Source organism: Argentina silus, assembly GCF_951799395.1.
Source record: "Argentina silus genome assembly, chromosome: 7".
Lineage (NCBI taxonomy): Eukaryota > Metazoa > Chordata > Actinopteri > Argentiniformes > Argentinidae > Argentina > Argentina silus.
Window position 1 is genome coordinate 16,496,812 of NC_139661.1, and position 14,494 is coordinate 16,511,305.

General features: G+C 41.7%; 1 protein-coding gene across 1 annotated transcript; it reads left to right on the top strand.

The window, feature by feature from the left end:
- Nucleotides 1–437: 437 nt before the first annotated feature.
- On the top strand, nt 438–7,685 carry nr2f1a (nuclear receptor subfamily 2, group F, member 1a). The gene is made up of 3 exons (XM_083673583.1): nt 438–1,085; nt 2,524–3,051; nt 6,471–7,685. The coding sequence occupies exons 1-3, from the start codon at nt 668–670 to the stop codon at nt 6,743–6,745; spliced, it is 1,221 nt and encodes a 406-aa protein (XP_083529709.1). The 5' UTR covers nt 438–667; the 3' UTR covers nt 6,746–7,685.
- The last annotated feature ends 6,809 nt before the right edge of the window (nt 7,686–14,494 follow it).

Below are 14,494 nucleotides of genomic sequence, written 5' to 3' on the forward strand. Positions count from 1 at the left end.
CTGGTCTTCCCGTTTAAGCGCATTCATTTTTGGGTCTCTCCTTCTTGCATATTCTATTAGTTGTTTTTTTTTCTTTTTATCTCTTCTCGTTCGCTCCATTCCTGCAGGAGAGGTGAAACTACATGGGCACTTCGGCGACGCGGTTTTTTGCTGGGCGAGATGAGGTTTATTTAAGAATATAGATGTAAAATCCGCTCTTCAGTTTTTTCCTCCCCTCCAACAGCGAAGACGGGAGTAAGGAGCAAGGAAGAAAAGAGAAGGGAATTTATTTCTCACAGCACTTTGGATCGCGTCTTTTTTGAAAGATTTTGTGTTCATTTCTACGTCCATGTGAACCGCTCCAGTCTCCTTTCTGGCTATTTTATACCAAACTGCTATTTGTTACGTCTGACTCGCTTTTTTCTTCAAGATTGGGTTCCTGAATGGCTGACTGCAATTTACCTTGGAACTGGCCTCCCGATACTTGCATATCCTGATCGGGTGCCTATTTTATCGACTCTTGTATTTTGAATGTATTGATCGTGTTCTAGCCTACTCCCTTCTTTATCCTATGAGATTGCGTGCTGCGATTTGACTTTGCACTGTCGTGTTTGAGATCTCATTTTCTCCTGCCGATTTATAAATCACAGCGATCAGTTCGCTTTATAGCACTTTCCGGGCCCGAGATATGGCAATGGTAGTTAGCGTCTGGCGAGATCCGCAGGAAGACGTGGCCGGAGGACCTCAAAGCGGCCCCAATCCAGCAACTCAGCCGGCGAGGGAGCAACAGCAGACGGCGTCGGCAGCACCGCACACTCCGCAGACCCCCAGTCAGCCCGGACCCCCGTCAACACCAGGGACTGCTGACAACAAGGGGACTGGGAGTCAACATATAGAATGTGTTGTTTGCGGAGACAAATCGAGCGGCAAGCACTACGGTCAGTTTACTTGCGAAGGATGCAAAAGTTTCTTCAAGAGGAGTGTCCGGAGGAACTTAACGTATACATGTCGTGCCAATAGGAACTGTCCCATTGACCAACACCACCGAAATCAGTGCCAATACTGTCGGCTGAAGAAATGTTTGAAAGTGGGAATGCGGCGGGAAGGTGAATATATTTTTTTAATGGCACATTATGATTACGCATACGTTTCATAGACGAATAGCACTGCCATGTTGCGGAATGGTCACACACACACACACACATACGGCAGAACATATTGTAGACTACATCCATGTCTTTCAGAGGGAATGGCTATGTCTGCGTATTCATGTGAGAGAGGAGAGAGGGTAAATGGCAATGCAGCTACAAGAGGGCAGGCTTATGAATGCAGGTCGACCTAACAAAGCAGCTACTGATTTAGCAGACGTTTTGTTACCGTCCAACCTATTTTATAGGCTATACATCACAATAAGCTTTTAGTATTTTAGATTTTAGGTTTAAGATTCGGTGTGTGTGTGTGTGTGTGTGTGTATGTGTGCGTGTGTGTGCGTGCGTGTGTGTGTGTGTGTGTGTGTGTGTGTGTGTGTGTGTGTGTGTGTGAGAGAGAGAGTGAGTGCGAGTGCGTGATCATGCTAGTACACATCCTTACATATGTAGTGATACACAAGTTTTTGGTGTGTCTGTACATTACATCGAACAGACAACATCGCCACATCGCCCCTCTTGCTCCATATGCTGACTAGACATCTTAGGCAGCTTGAATAACGCTAGAGAAGTTGTACGGAGCACATTGTTTTGCCTCCTAATGTATTGAAGGCCGTAACTTTCCCCCCTTGTCAATCTTGAACCCAAACAATATAATTACTCCCATTTTAAATGTGTCGCATTATTAACACATACGTGATATGCTATCCCCTAAAATAATTCCCCCCCCTAAAAACATTTTATGTTTTGTTATTTGAAAATATTGTTGAAAGCTGTAAGACGCCTCTTCGTCAAAACTATTGTAAATGTCTAAATGATAATGCTCTGACATATTTCTGCCATTCTTGTAGTATAGTGTAGTACAATTCAGCCAAGTGATAGAGGATTATATTTCTTAGCATTCAGACGATTGATAAATACTGTAGTACACGGACACATGTGCTGCATGGACAAATTAGATGTAGCCCTCAAATGCCACTCTGGCTTTAACAGTAATTTAGGAAAAAATAACACCCATTATGTCCTAGAAATATTGAACTGTGTGTGAGAGAGTGTATGTGTGTATGTTTCAACCAATGTGGATGCATAGCCTATTCATAATTGCACATGTAAACACTGCAACATCAATCGAGGGTATAAGCACACTATATTAATTTTAAGATATTAAAATAGTTGAGGGGAGATTCATTTATTTAGAATTGGGCACGTACAACACACCAGTAGCGAATGTTTAGGGCAGAGGGAAGTTTTGACACTAACTACTCCATTTGAGAGCAGAAAACACTTGCTAGTTTGTCTGATACTACTCAGCCTAGGCAGCATAGGCTGTACAAACACAAACAAAATGTTTTATCAGTCCTGGATGCACATTTCCTCTCCTTCTCCTTCTTTCCGTCAGCGGTTCAGCGAGGACGAATGCCTCCAACCCAACCGAACCCTGGCCAGTACGCGTTGACGAACGGGGACCCTCTGAACGGCCATTGCTATCTCTCCGGATACATCTCGTTGTTGCTCCGGGCCGAGCCTTACCCGACGTCCCGGTATGGGAGCCAGTGCATGCAGCCCAACAACATCATGGGTATAGAGAACATCTGCGAGCTGGCTGCTCGCTTGCTCTTCAGCGCCGTGGAATGGGCGAGGAACATCCCTTTCTTTCCCGATCTGCAGATCACCGACCAGGTGTCCCTTCTCAGGCTGACGTGGAGCGAATTGTTTGTGCTTAACGCGGCTCAGTGCTCCATGCCTTTGCATGTGGCCCCTCTTCTCGCCGCGGCAGGCCTCCACGCCTCTCCAATGTCTGCGGACCGCGTCGTGGCTTTCATGGATCACATTCGAATCTTCCAGGAACAGGTCGAGAAGCTGAAGGCCCTCCACGTAGACTCGGCAGAGTACAGCTGCATTAAGGCTATAGTACTCTTTACATCAGGTGAGTGGTAAACCATGCCGTGATCTGAGGCCTGCTCGCTATACTGTAGGCAGTAGGCAGACATCGAGAGGCAGACAGAGAAAAGCAGTAGCATAGAAGCTATGGCTGACTGATGTACAGGCTATACTCCTCGCTGGCGCGCTGTTTTGACAACAGATTGCTGCATATCCACAGGCATACATATTCATGTCAGTAGTGTAAGAGAAAGTAAACAAACCGACGTAAAGAAAAGCGCCATAAGTTCTATTTTCAAAAACATATTTTGTATGCGTGTAGTTAGAATATTGAAGTCATGATTAATTTCATAATTATTCTAAAAATATAAATTATGCAACGTTAATTTCAGAAATTATAGATGAGCCTAGTGAAACTGTTTTGGGAGTATGGGGCAGGTGTCTTCTTTTTATGACAAAAGTTGCGTAGCAGTAAAGTGTAGTTTTTGTAAGATATGACACAAACTGAATTTATGAGTTGTGGTGCATGTCTTTTATTCTTGTTCTGCGCGCACAAACACGTGTCATGGGAGGACAGGAAATAATCCTTAGCAGCTTGATCAAAGAAATACTGATGAAGTGGGCTAATACGTCATTGTATCAGAGTCCTGCTGTGCGCTCACATCTGAAATGCACTATGCTTGAGATAGATGGAACTATTCATGCTAGTCTATTTGTTTTGTTTACATATATTTTCTGCCACAATTAATGGTTAAAAATCTGGATGACAAATTTTCAAAAACCGCCCATAGATTACCGCTCATAAAGAATCCAACTGAGGCAAGGACGCCATTTGTAATCGGCGTAATAATATAGATATTTTAGAGTTGATTGTGGACACTTACTGCTATTACCTTGTCCAAGCAGTCGCGTAGGGGTAATGGGGAGGCCTAGTGGAGCAAAAGCCTAAATCTACCATAGACCAAGACAAATATTCAATGGAACTTCTGGATATGAGCAAATTATTGTAAAATTCCATTATATCAATTAAATAATTTCACAATTACGTCTAATTTCAACAATAATTTGTGTTTTGTAATGTTTGGTGAATTAATATATTTTAAAATAGGCTACCTTTTCACTGTCGATGCCCTCATAGGCACCATAGAGGCTTGTGGGAGATCTAACTGAATCACACTTTAAAATTACTTCTCTAAACTAAAATTAAACGATTTCATAATACTAAATATGTATTTAATTGCTCATCATATTGTCATATTTCATATTATATTATAGTATATGAATCAAAATTTCAGAAATTTTCAGAAATCGTGTAGATGGGCTGTGTACATAGTGAGGTTGAGTGTTCACTGAACTTGTTTTGATTGGTGGCCAAAGGGGGATTCAGAGGAAGTGTTTTATTCAATGCCATTAAACCTCCCCAGTCCTCTATGTTGCCCTCCCCAGCGGCACGGAGGGTTTTAACGCTGCTTTTTCTGTCCATAAGGACTTTCTCACAATTTTGGATATTTTTTAACATTTCTGGCCGTTACACACGAAGTTCAAATTGTCATGCTGTATTTGACAGGGCACATTTAGAGGTCTGTCAAAAATCTAACTATCGCATATCGCAAACGAACGTTTAGAAACAAACATACAGACATGCAGTCGATGCTTATATGTGAATGGTACTGTGGTGTAAAATTAACTCAATTGCTTGCACATGAATATATATGTGTGTACTTGTCCTATTTCACATTAGCTTTTCTCTGTTGTTTTAGTAATTCACCCAAGAGGACGACATGTAGTATGAGCCTTCAGAAAAATTCTTCCCTCGCTATTTGATTAAATTTCCCGTAAAAAACAGTTAGTAGTTTGAGTAAGATGTGTTCAAGATTAGACCTACTAGATCCTGCACTGTTTGTAAGCAGTATGCGTAACAAAATGACATAATTTTAGCATATTAAAACAGGAAACTTGGGTAGTTTTGGGTAATTGCCTCACATGTCGACCCACGCATTCCCAGTTATGTAATACTCCCTCATAATCACTGAAATTATAATATCTGTGGCCACATATAGGCCTACTTACTAAATGTGACTCTCGAAAATATGTGTGTGTGTGTTATGTTCAGGTCTGTAAAATGGGCCAGTGGAATGGCGGAGGGGTTAGGCCTTATGTATGGTGAACTATGGGGTGCCTTTCACGAGCTTTCTTTTGACACATGCATTCACTGCAGCTCAGTGCAGAAATGCTTTGAACTTAATCATTGTGTTACGTTTCACAAGTATTTTTTTCTTTTATAATTTGCAAGAGGTTTCGAAATCTAATTCATTTCGCTCCGATTAATTGTTTTATTTATTGAAAAGGGACACTCAACGTTAATCCAAACGGATTTGCATACATGGGGCTGTGCCACCTCGTCTAAGGTCATAGTAAATCAACCCGCGATCTCAGCGTTGCCCCCGCGCAGTCCGCGAGTTCATAAGGTTATTGTGTCTGGCCATAGTGAGTTATAGCCCTGAGAAATCAAGATGAGGCTTAAAAGCCTCTCGGATACCATTGTCCACTGTTTAATGTATTAGAGCTAGAGAATTGAGGCTATCTCTCTTGTGCACTCGCTACAAAGCAGTGGCTTAATACAACATAGTCAGGCCCACATAACGGTCCATATGCCAGTATAGGCTTGGCCTCCTGCACAACCGTTTACGGTAGGTTTTCTGTACGACACTTGTGCCGTGGACTGTGTGGTAAACAGTTTATGTGATAAATTCCGCAAACATATCTTAAGACATGAAATGAACATATTTTTCTCTTTATGCAAGCCTAGGCTGTAATAGGTCTACATAACCCCCGACTGTGTAGGAACAAAACACATTTCTCATGTGTTGTTGTGCTGGCTCCTTTTCGTATTTTTACGTGTTTTTTGCGTGACTATTGACTTCACCCCTGCTAATAAATTTGATTGCTTCCAGCGGCCTTTCCAGGGTACATTTAAAAATAGGCCAAACATGGTCTATCGAGAAAAGAGCGGTGAAATGACTTAACAGCTTATACAGAGAGTAATTAGGTCATATTACAGCCATTGCAATTTCAGATTCATCAGTGTCGTTTATATGTTTCCATAGACTTCAGTCCCCCGAGTCAGAACCCAGGCTGTAGCCTAGGCCTAGGCCTATACCATTCCGCCCCTGCAGCTTCCTCAACCCTATGTAAGAAGCCATTCGCAGCAAACCATTTCCATGCCCGTTAGCTACATATTCTTTGTTTTGATTGGTTTATGAAGGTGCAGAGCTGTCTGCCACTGTGTGGTGCGTTCTCCACTTCAACAGATCGCCCTTGTTTATTCTCTATGACAGTCCCTCTTACTCAATGTGATGTAGCATGTTTGGGCAGTGTGTTTGTTCATTTCACTTTGTCAATAACACGTAACGCTGATGTTGAATGATAACCAGGGTGCTTTTGTGTTCTCTTTTGGCGGCACAGACGCTTGCGGCCTGTCAGACGCGGCTCACATCGAAAGCCTGCAGGAGAAGTCTCAGTGCGCCCTGGAGGAATACGTGAGGAGCCAGTATCCCAACCAGCCCAGCCGCTTTGGCAAGCTCTTGCTGCGGCTGCCCTCTCTCCGCACCGTCTCTTCATCGGTAATTGAGCAGCTGTTCTTCGTCCGCTTGGTAGGTAAAACTCCTATTGAAACCCTCATCAGGGATATGCTATTATCCGGGAGCAGCTTCAACTGGCCTTACATGTCCATCCAATGATCCGAATGAGAGAGTGAAAAGAGAGAAAAAGGACCAAAATTCAGCATCCCCATACAAGAAGACTATATATAGGACCTTTTTGAACAACTTGGAAGACATGACATGTTTTTTTTTTGGTCTTCTGGGACTAAGATCTGAGATGGAATACATTATGTACAGAAAATATGGAACTGGACTTACACCTGTTTAAGTCCACGCTCACCTTCAAGAACAGTACTCTTCATTTTGTAAAATACTAGTCTTTATTTTCTTTTTTTGTAAAAAAAAAAAAAAAAAAAAATACAAATAAAATGAAAAACATCATATGCGCAGTAAGAAAAAAAAAGAATCAAGACTTAGCGGGAAAATAATGTTTCCAAGCAATTATAAGAAATGTCCTGTGTCTATGTACCTCTCTGTTTTGTATTTTTTCTGGTTCTAAACCAGGTTCTCTGTGATTCTATACTAATAATTTTTGATATAACCTTTTGCTTCTTATAATGAGTGCGATATATGTTGTCGAAGCTATGTTCTCCAAGAATTAAAATTGAAGTGAGAATTTAAAACAGAAAAATAAAGAAATTTAGACAAATAAGAAACAGTCTAATCGCTATGACAATATCACCACTGATGGTTGAACTTTTCCCAATTGATACAATGGACGTGCAACTACAGCAAACTGACCTCGTGGACATTTTAAAGGAAAGAGGACGTCCGAGGCGCTTTTTTCCTGGTCATGAGTGTGTATGGAGTCGATCATCAGTCAAAGAGGAGAGACATGAAAATCAAAAGCACTTTTAATATATCATTTCAAATACATTTTGTTTGTTTCGTCTTGAAATTTTCATTGTTTCTTGAATTTTATTGGTTGTTGCCTTCAATTTGCTTATTCCATGATGCAGCTTTTGCAGAAGGGTCGGTTGATGAAGTTGTGTGATGGTGACTGTACTATTAAAAAAGAAATAGGCAACAATGTCTCACTCTCAAGAATTTTCATGTGACCCTTGTGACGCCGCTCGGGCGTTTTGTGTGGTGGTATATAGTCTGGTGACGCCAAACCAAATAAGGGGGTCCCCTTGTTTGTTCTCTGCGACACTTGTCTTCACATATACTAGAATGTTTGCAGATATGCGTTTTTAAGTGTTGTCTTGCATAATTATACAAACAATGATAATTCAGCACTGGCCCTTTGCCTCTATTCTTCCACATTGGCAGCGAGCGATGGGAAAATATGATACTTGCTTAATCACTATAGATGGGGGCCGTATGCTCCTTGCATACACATACGTATGTTACTGTTTCATGCACCCACAGAGTTGGCCGAGTACAGCCTGTATCAACACAAAGAAGCATACGAGGATATGTGCAGAATTACACGGCAGCCAGTGACGCTGCTCATTCCCTGCGAGCTGCATTAATGTTTAATATTTTTCCCAGACAGCAATGAAAGCATGCGCACAACCGAGGTTTCTCCGGGTTACTGTACCTCCTGTGGCTTAATCGTGGTGATTCTCAATTCTCTCACTCTCACCGCTGAAACGAAACTGTATATTCGCCCCTAAAAAAATCTACCTTGATAGTATGCTTCAATATTGATGTAGGCGTCATTTGGCAGAGGGTTACGCCCGCTGCAAAGCTGCTGTGATACCCGTGATCAATCTGGAAAATGTATTTTACAGCATGTAAGCCAGTCGATAGGGACACCGAATGTGATGCATTGTGTGGGGAGAGAGAGAGGGGAGAGAAGGGGGGGGAGAGAGAGATGGAGAGAGAGAGGTGAAGAGAGAGAGAGAGAGAGAGAGAGAGCTATAAAGCCGGTGCAGAGACAAATGAGAGGGGAAATGTGCGGAGGAAAGGCATGTGTGTTTGTGGATGCGGCCTTGGACTGCTTGTACATCTAGAAGATAATGAGTGCGTCAGTAAAGTCCTCAACGTGTTAGACACATAGAATTCCTGCCCTCACATACATTGTGCACTGAGTGCAGGCTAGTGAAGCTGTCTCTCGCACCCGCCATTGTCTCCTTGCCCTCTACAAATGGCGTATGGATCACAGAAGAAGACCTATGGCCGTGTGGAGAGACTGTACTGCCACACACACACACACACACACACACACACACACACACACACACACACACACACACACACACACACACACATATATGAAGATAGGACTCAAATAAGCACATAGCATTGGAATATGCCGGTAAAAAGAAACTGTGTCTTGTAGCCATGTGCCAATTAGGAAATGTAGAGACTTTCCCTCTGGAGCTGTTTTGTGTCACAGCACTGTTGACTGTACTACATCTTCCCCTGCAGCCAGTTTTTGGTGTAGCTAGCATGATGAGTGTAGTATGAGGATGCAACATGAACTGGGACTACTGCACTACAATGCTTTTTTATTTATATCTCAATGTTAGGATTGGGGGAGGGGAGCAGGCACTACTGACGACGGTTGATGTGTTTGTGCGTTCCCTGATCTCTTCATATACGATTCCAACTTATTGTTGCGTGGCTGCCTGTGATGTAGGGAAATGTCCCCAATTGCTCCCGTTAGAGTTTCAGCGTCATGAAAATATCGTTTTGTTCACTTGCTAGGCCTAGCCAGCACGTGGTGGGCGCCAGATCAGGCCTGATTCTTCCCTATGGAAATGAGGTCACGATTTTCAGACGATCTAATTTATGCAACATATTTCTTAGGCTACATAAACATAATCCTAAAATGTATTTCCTATATATGTCAATATGAGCCATTTAGAGTTGAGCTTGTATGGACACTTGGCGACTGCAAAGTTGATGAGCCATTTTTGCTATGCGATAGACAGCAATTTTACATGCACGGAAATTGCTTAGCTGGGCATTAGGCCTATAACTCATCTACCTAGAAACAGACTGATAATAAAATAGAGATAGCATACTTTGCTAGCTATAGCTATTTGGCATGTTACTGAATTATTTTAAATAATGAGAATGGGTCGTAATACAACGTTATCCGGCATAGGTCTACAAATTAGCCTGCAAGGAATATATGATTGCGCGCATAAATGTTGAAATTGACATTTACTGAAAATAGTTGCTTGGACCTACCGACCAGTCTCGATCAATTTTATATCTCAAGCCCTCGACTAAATTGTTTACCAGCATATTAAATGCAGCTTTCAACTGGTAGTCTACATAATGTATTCTAAATCCCCATAGAGTTATACTTTCATTCTTTGCTGAGCGCATTCTGTTATAAAATTGTTACACTACAGGCTATATAAAGCAATAGTTCAAAATAACTGAATTCATGCCATGTGTTCCTAATTAACTAAGCCATATAACTACAAAACTACGAACAAGCATAAAACATGCTATGGCCGTTTGGTAACTGATAAATCCATTGGTGGTGTGCAATTCGGTTGTGTGTTACTTGCATTTACTTGCTAAATTTAAATAGGTCTATCATAATCTCGGATGTGCGCACATTAGACCTACACTGAATATCATAATTGTTGATTAGGCTATTTTAGTTTGAAAAAAAAAAAAACGGTTTCCCTCTTACAGGGTATAATGTTTGGGGTCTTAACTGGTTTTAGATTAGCCAAGTCAATGTCCGAATATGTTACACAGACGGTATCTCTGGATCATGTATGCTGGTATGCTGGTGGCATCCCAGTAGGTCTAGTCCTTCTGGAGAAAAAAAGTGTGACATGTTGGATGTTCTATCATAACTTATTGTTGCACATGACTGACTGCGGTGGGTGAGGGAGGGGGATCTTTAGCACACTAAAGGCCCCATTTGTGCCCCGGTAATTTCGGAAACTCTGGTTACCAAAGTGTTATTCCTAAATGAGTTAAATAACCATTTACCTTTGTCTGGTTTCATTCATCAAACCACAAGTGAAGGATTCCTAACACGGGGCTATTTGTTTGCTTACACAAGCAGCTGGGTGCGATTTCACGTTTGAGATATCTGTCTGAAAGCGAAACATTTATTATCCTAAGTTGTCAGCGAACCTATTTTCCCAAACCTCATACAACCAATGGTTTCGGTCGTGTTGGGTAGCCACACAGCAATGGACCACAGCAAAGCAATGGAAACACACAGTTCCGTTCTCTTACTTGACGATATAAGTCACATTTGACAAATAGTTTGAAACAATAACATTTTTCAAATAGAGGCGTTGGGACGCGTGAATGGGAGACCCTCTGAAGTACACATGGTTATTTCGTGCACATCATCTTGTAAAGCCTAAAGCCTATGAAATTAATTCAAGACAATGGACAACAAGTGATTCACCATCGCATGGAATATCTAACACCTTAATCAGCAAAACATTGTGAAATGGTTGAATACAGAAGAGTGGAAAATAGTAGGCCTAGTCTATTCTAAATGAAGTTAATTCCTTTGGGATTTTTGTCTTCTGTTCATTTTTATAAAATAAAATGGCCTGAGTCACTTCGCTCACTATGTGCAATAGTGACTATACAGTCGACCTGGAATGACGTGCAATTGCTGCTAACAATCTCAATCATCGCATTATAATTCTGTCGTCCGCAGACCTCACAGACAAGCTTAAAGCCATGGATCAAATCCAACACTACAGGGTATAAAATATCCCCAGTTGTGAATGTAACATAAGGGGACGCCTCCGTATGTGTGTGCGCGCGTGTGTGTGTGTGTGTGTGTGTGTTTGTGTGTGTGTGTGTGTGTGTGTGTGTGTGCGTGCGTGTGTTCCTGCGCGCACTTGTGCACGCGAGTGCGCGAGCGTGCGTGTGTGTGTATGTGTGTGTATGTGTGTGTGTGTGTGTGTGTGAGAGAGAGAGAGAGACAGAGATGGAGGTGGTTGCGAGAAAGCACAGATCGCTGTGTAAGCGATCCCTTTGTGTTGATTTAGGAAGACGTTTGCTGTATATAACGTTCAAGGCTGATAATATCATTGCCTGGCCAGATAAATAAAGCATTGGCCAAACCATCGGGTCAGCTATCGATCCGCTTCTCTCCCCGAGAGAGACGAGGGGGAAGAGAGAGGGAGAGTGGGAGGGAGAGAGAGGAGCAAAAGGGGAGGGGGGGTTCAGAGAGAGAGAGAGAGAGAGAGAGAGAGAGAGAGAGACCCCTTACTCATTAGCATTCCATAGCCACGGACTAACGCTGACAACTAACAGAGATATCCAGCCCTACACCATGCACTTTCTCCTTTGTCTGCATACCCTTCATTTCAACGGACAGATTTCGTCACAGTGAACACATTTTATGCCTTTACACTCGCGCGAATAGACTCCACACACATCAGACGTGTAGCCTACCTTACAATGAAAATAAGTCGATGGTGTTATTATCATCTCTCATTAATTGTGCCAAGACATTTTAACACGTCGTATAGGAGCGATACGTTTAGGTGACAGCTCTGGGAATGTAGGGTATAGCCTATATACCTACTTGTGACACACAGTCGTGCGCCTTTTCAGAAATATGGTCAACTAAGTTGTCCAAGTCATATAATCCAGTGTTGGTGTCTGTGTGTAAGTAAGTAAATAAAATAAAAAATAAATTTAAAAAAAAAAAAAGAAGAAAAAAAAAGAGCCTGTTGTTATGCACGTGTGACCTGTCATACGTCAAAGACAACTGTGGTTTATTCGTAGAAGGTCTAACTTATTGGAAGATGGTTCAATGATGTACACTTTATAGGGTGATTCCGCCTTTACCTTTGTCTATACCTAGTTTGAGGCAATTGCACTTGGAAAAGTAGCGGTGTCGAAACGCTTCTATAAACATGGCATAAGAATGCACTGGGATGTTAGCCTATATCAACACGTGCAAGTGGACCAACTATTTGACTTTACTATGTTCATAATACATCGTTTTGTCACAAAGTGTGCTTTATGGGAACAAAAGCCTATCTATGGAATTAAAAAAATATATAAATATTGAAGTTAGACAATTAATTATTTGGAACGTGTGAAAAAAAAAAAAAATGAAGAATGGAGGGACTATCGATGCCATTATACCACGGGGCCTTTGGGAATGTATATCTTAATACGCGCTCAAGTCTTGCCCAACAATGACAGCTGTTCATCAGATAGTAACTTCTTTCCAAGTTTTTTCCCCTCCCACCCCGGGCCCCGTCTCTATCTTGCTTTGTTGTTTTAAAATATGCATGTCTCTCCGGAATGCCAGTCACGAGTCCAAACTTTGTGTCCAACCTCCCACATGAAATGATCCTTTTAAAGCGGGCTCAATATGTCTCAATCTGCACTGCACTTCCCTCTCAGCTTTTGGGTATATGCTATGGGACAGAGCCCAGAAATCTATTAATTAAAGCGAGATGTTTGTGTCGAACTCACATATTACAGACTTTGACTGTGAAGAGAGGCGGCTCAGTGAAGCTGAACCAACCACCACTATGATGGAGGTCCCCGGAAAAAAAGTAAGACTTTTGTTTTGATTTTGTCCCTCTTACACTGTGTGTGTGTGCGTTTGAGTGAAATGGATAAGCAAGGGGGAGTGAGTGAGAGAGAGAGCGAGCGAGAGTGAGAGAAAGGGGAGGGATATGTGAGAAAGGGAGAGAGGATGTGCCTATGTGCGTAGGACTCCGGCTGTCATTAACAACAAATTAATCAACACGTGGCATTTAAACTCGAGAGTGCTATTTTTCAGTGTATGTATACGTGCTGGTGAAATAAATCACAGTACCGGAAAAGAGACCCAGGAGATCGGAAAGGAAAGTTTGATTTGAAAGGGAAAGCGTGAAACGACTACGAGGTAACCGAGTCGAAACAACGAGGATAGGGGGGCTGGAGTTTTGAGATTGAGGAGTAGCTTTATTTCCTTTGGGAAGTTTGTCAGGATGTGTGTGATTGTCAGGAGCAAGTGTTGTCATTAAGGCTTATGTCAGTCTGACCAACAATGACGCATAGAGGAGTAATATAGACCTGGCGCAATTTAAAACATGTTGTTTTGAAGTCAGAAGAGAGAGTTAACCTGTTGCATACATGAACACTTAGAACTTGAGGTGCTGCCCGAAAAATTCCACAGTGCTCCAAACATAACACCACGACCGTGCGTGCATGCGCCAACTAATTCATTCCATAATCCCCTCAAAAATGTAAACAGAGTGACGTCAAGTCATCGGGAGATCTGCACAAACAATATGAATTTAATTACTATGTTAATTTATTAATTCAAATATGTTATAATAGACATCCCAGCAGTCTGATGTGTCAACATATGGGAGGCCAGCAAGGCCGGGCTTACATACCTAATATCGCCTGGGCTTTTCAGCAATATTTACGGCTTCTCTTTCTAATACGCGCCAGATGGGTTGTGACTGTGCCACCGCAGCCAGCGAGCTTCTCAATTTTACTCAGCAGCATTTTGTTGCAATTACACTTCATGCTGGGACCAAATTTATTGGTGACCTATTTTTGCAGCATTTATATGTGAAAAAATAAATATATATATATATATATATATATATATATATATATATATATATATATATATATATATATATATATATATATATATATATATGGCCACCACTGTATAATGTTTCAATTCAACGTCAAGGTTTTCTCATTGCTTCTCTTAAGTTTATTTTTCATATGGAAAAATATAGGCCTATAGACCCACGTTCATTGGACAGCGGATTAATATGGTATAAAGACAAAAATACACAGGCCGCGTTCAAGCTTGACCAATCTGCGTTGATAGACCACCACCCGGCATGCTTTTTTTTTCAGCCAATCACTCAACCAGAATAATGGTTGTAAAGATATTAGCCATTT

Excerpts from the sequence above, each read along its gene's own strand:
- nr2f1a (XM_083673583.1), top strand. The coding sequence starts at position 668 with ATGGCAATGGTAGTTAGCGTCTGGCGAGATCCGCAGGAAGACGTGGCC. Across the intron at positions 1,086-2,523 it reads AGTGGGAATGCGGCGGGAAG|CGGTTCAGCGAGGACGAATG; the intron begins GTGAATATATTT and ends TCTTTCCGTCAG. Across the intron at positions 3,052-6,470 it reads TATAGTACTCTTTACATCAG|ACGCTTGCGGCCTGTCAGAC; the intron begins GTGAGTGGTAAA and ends TTGGCGGCACAG.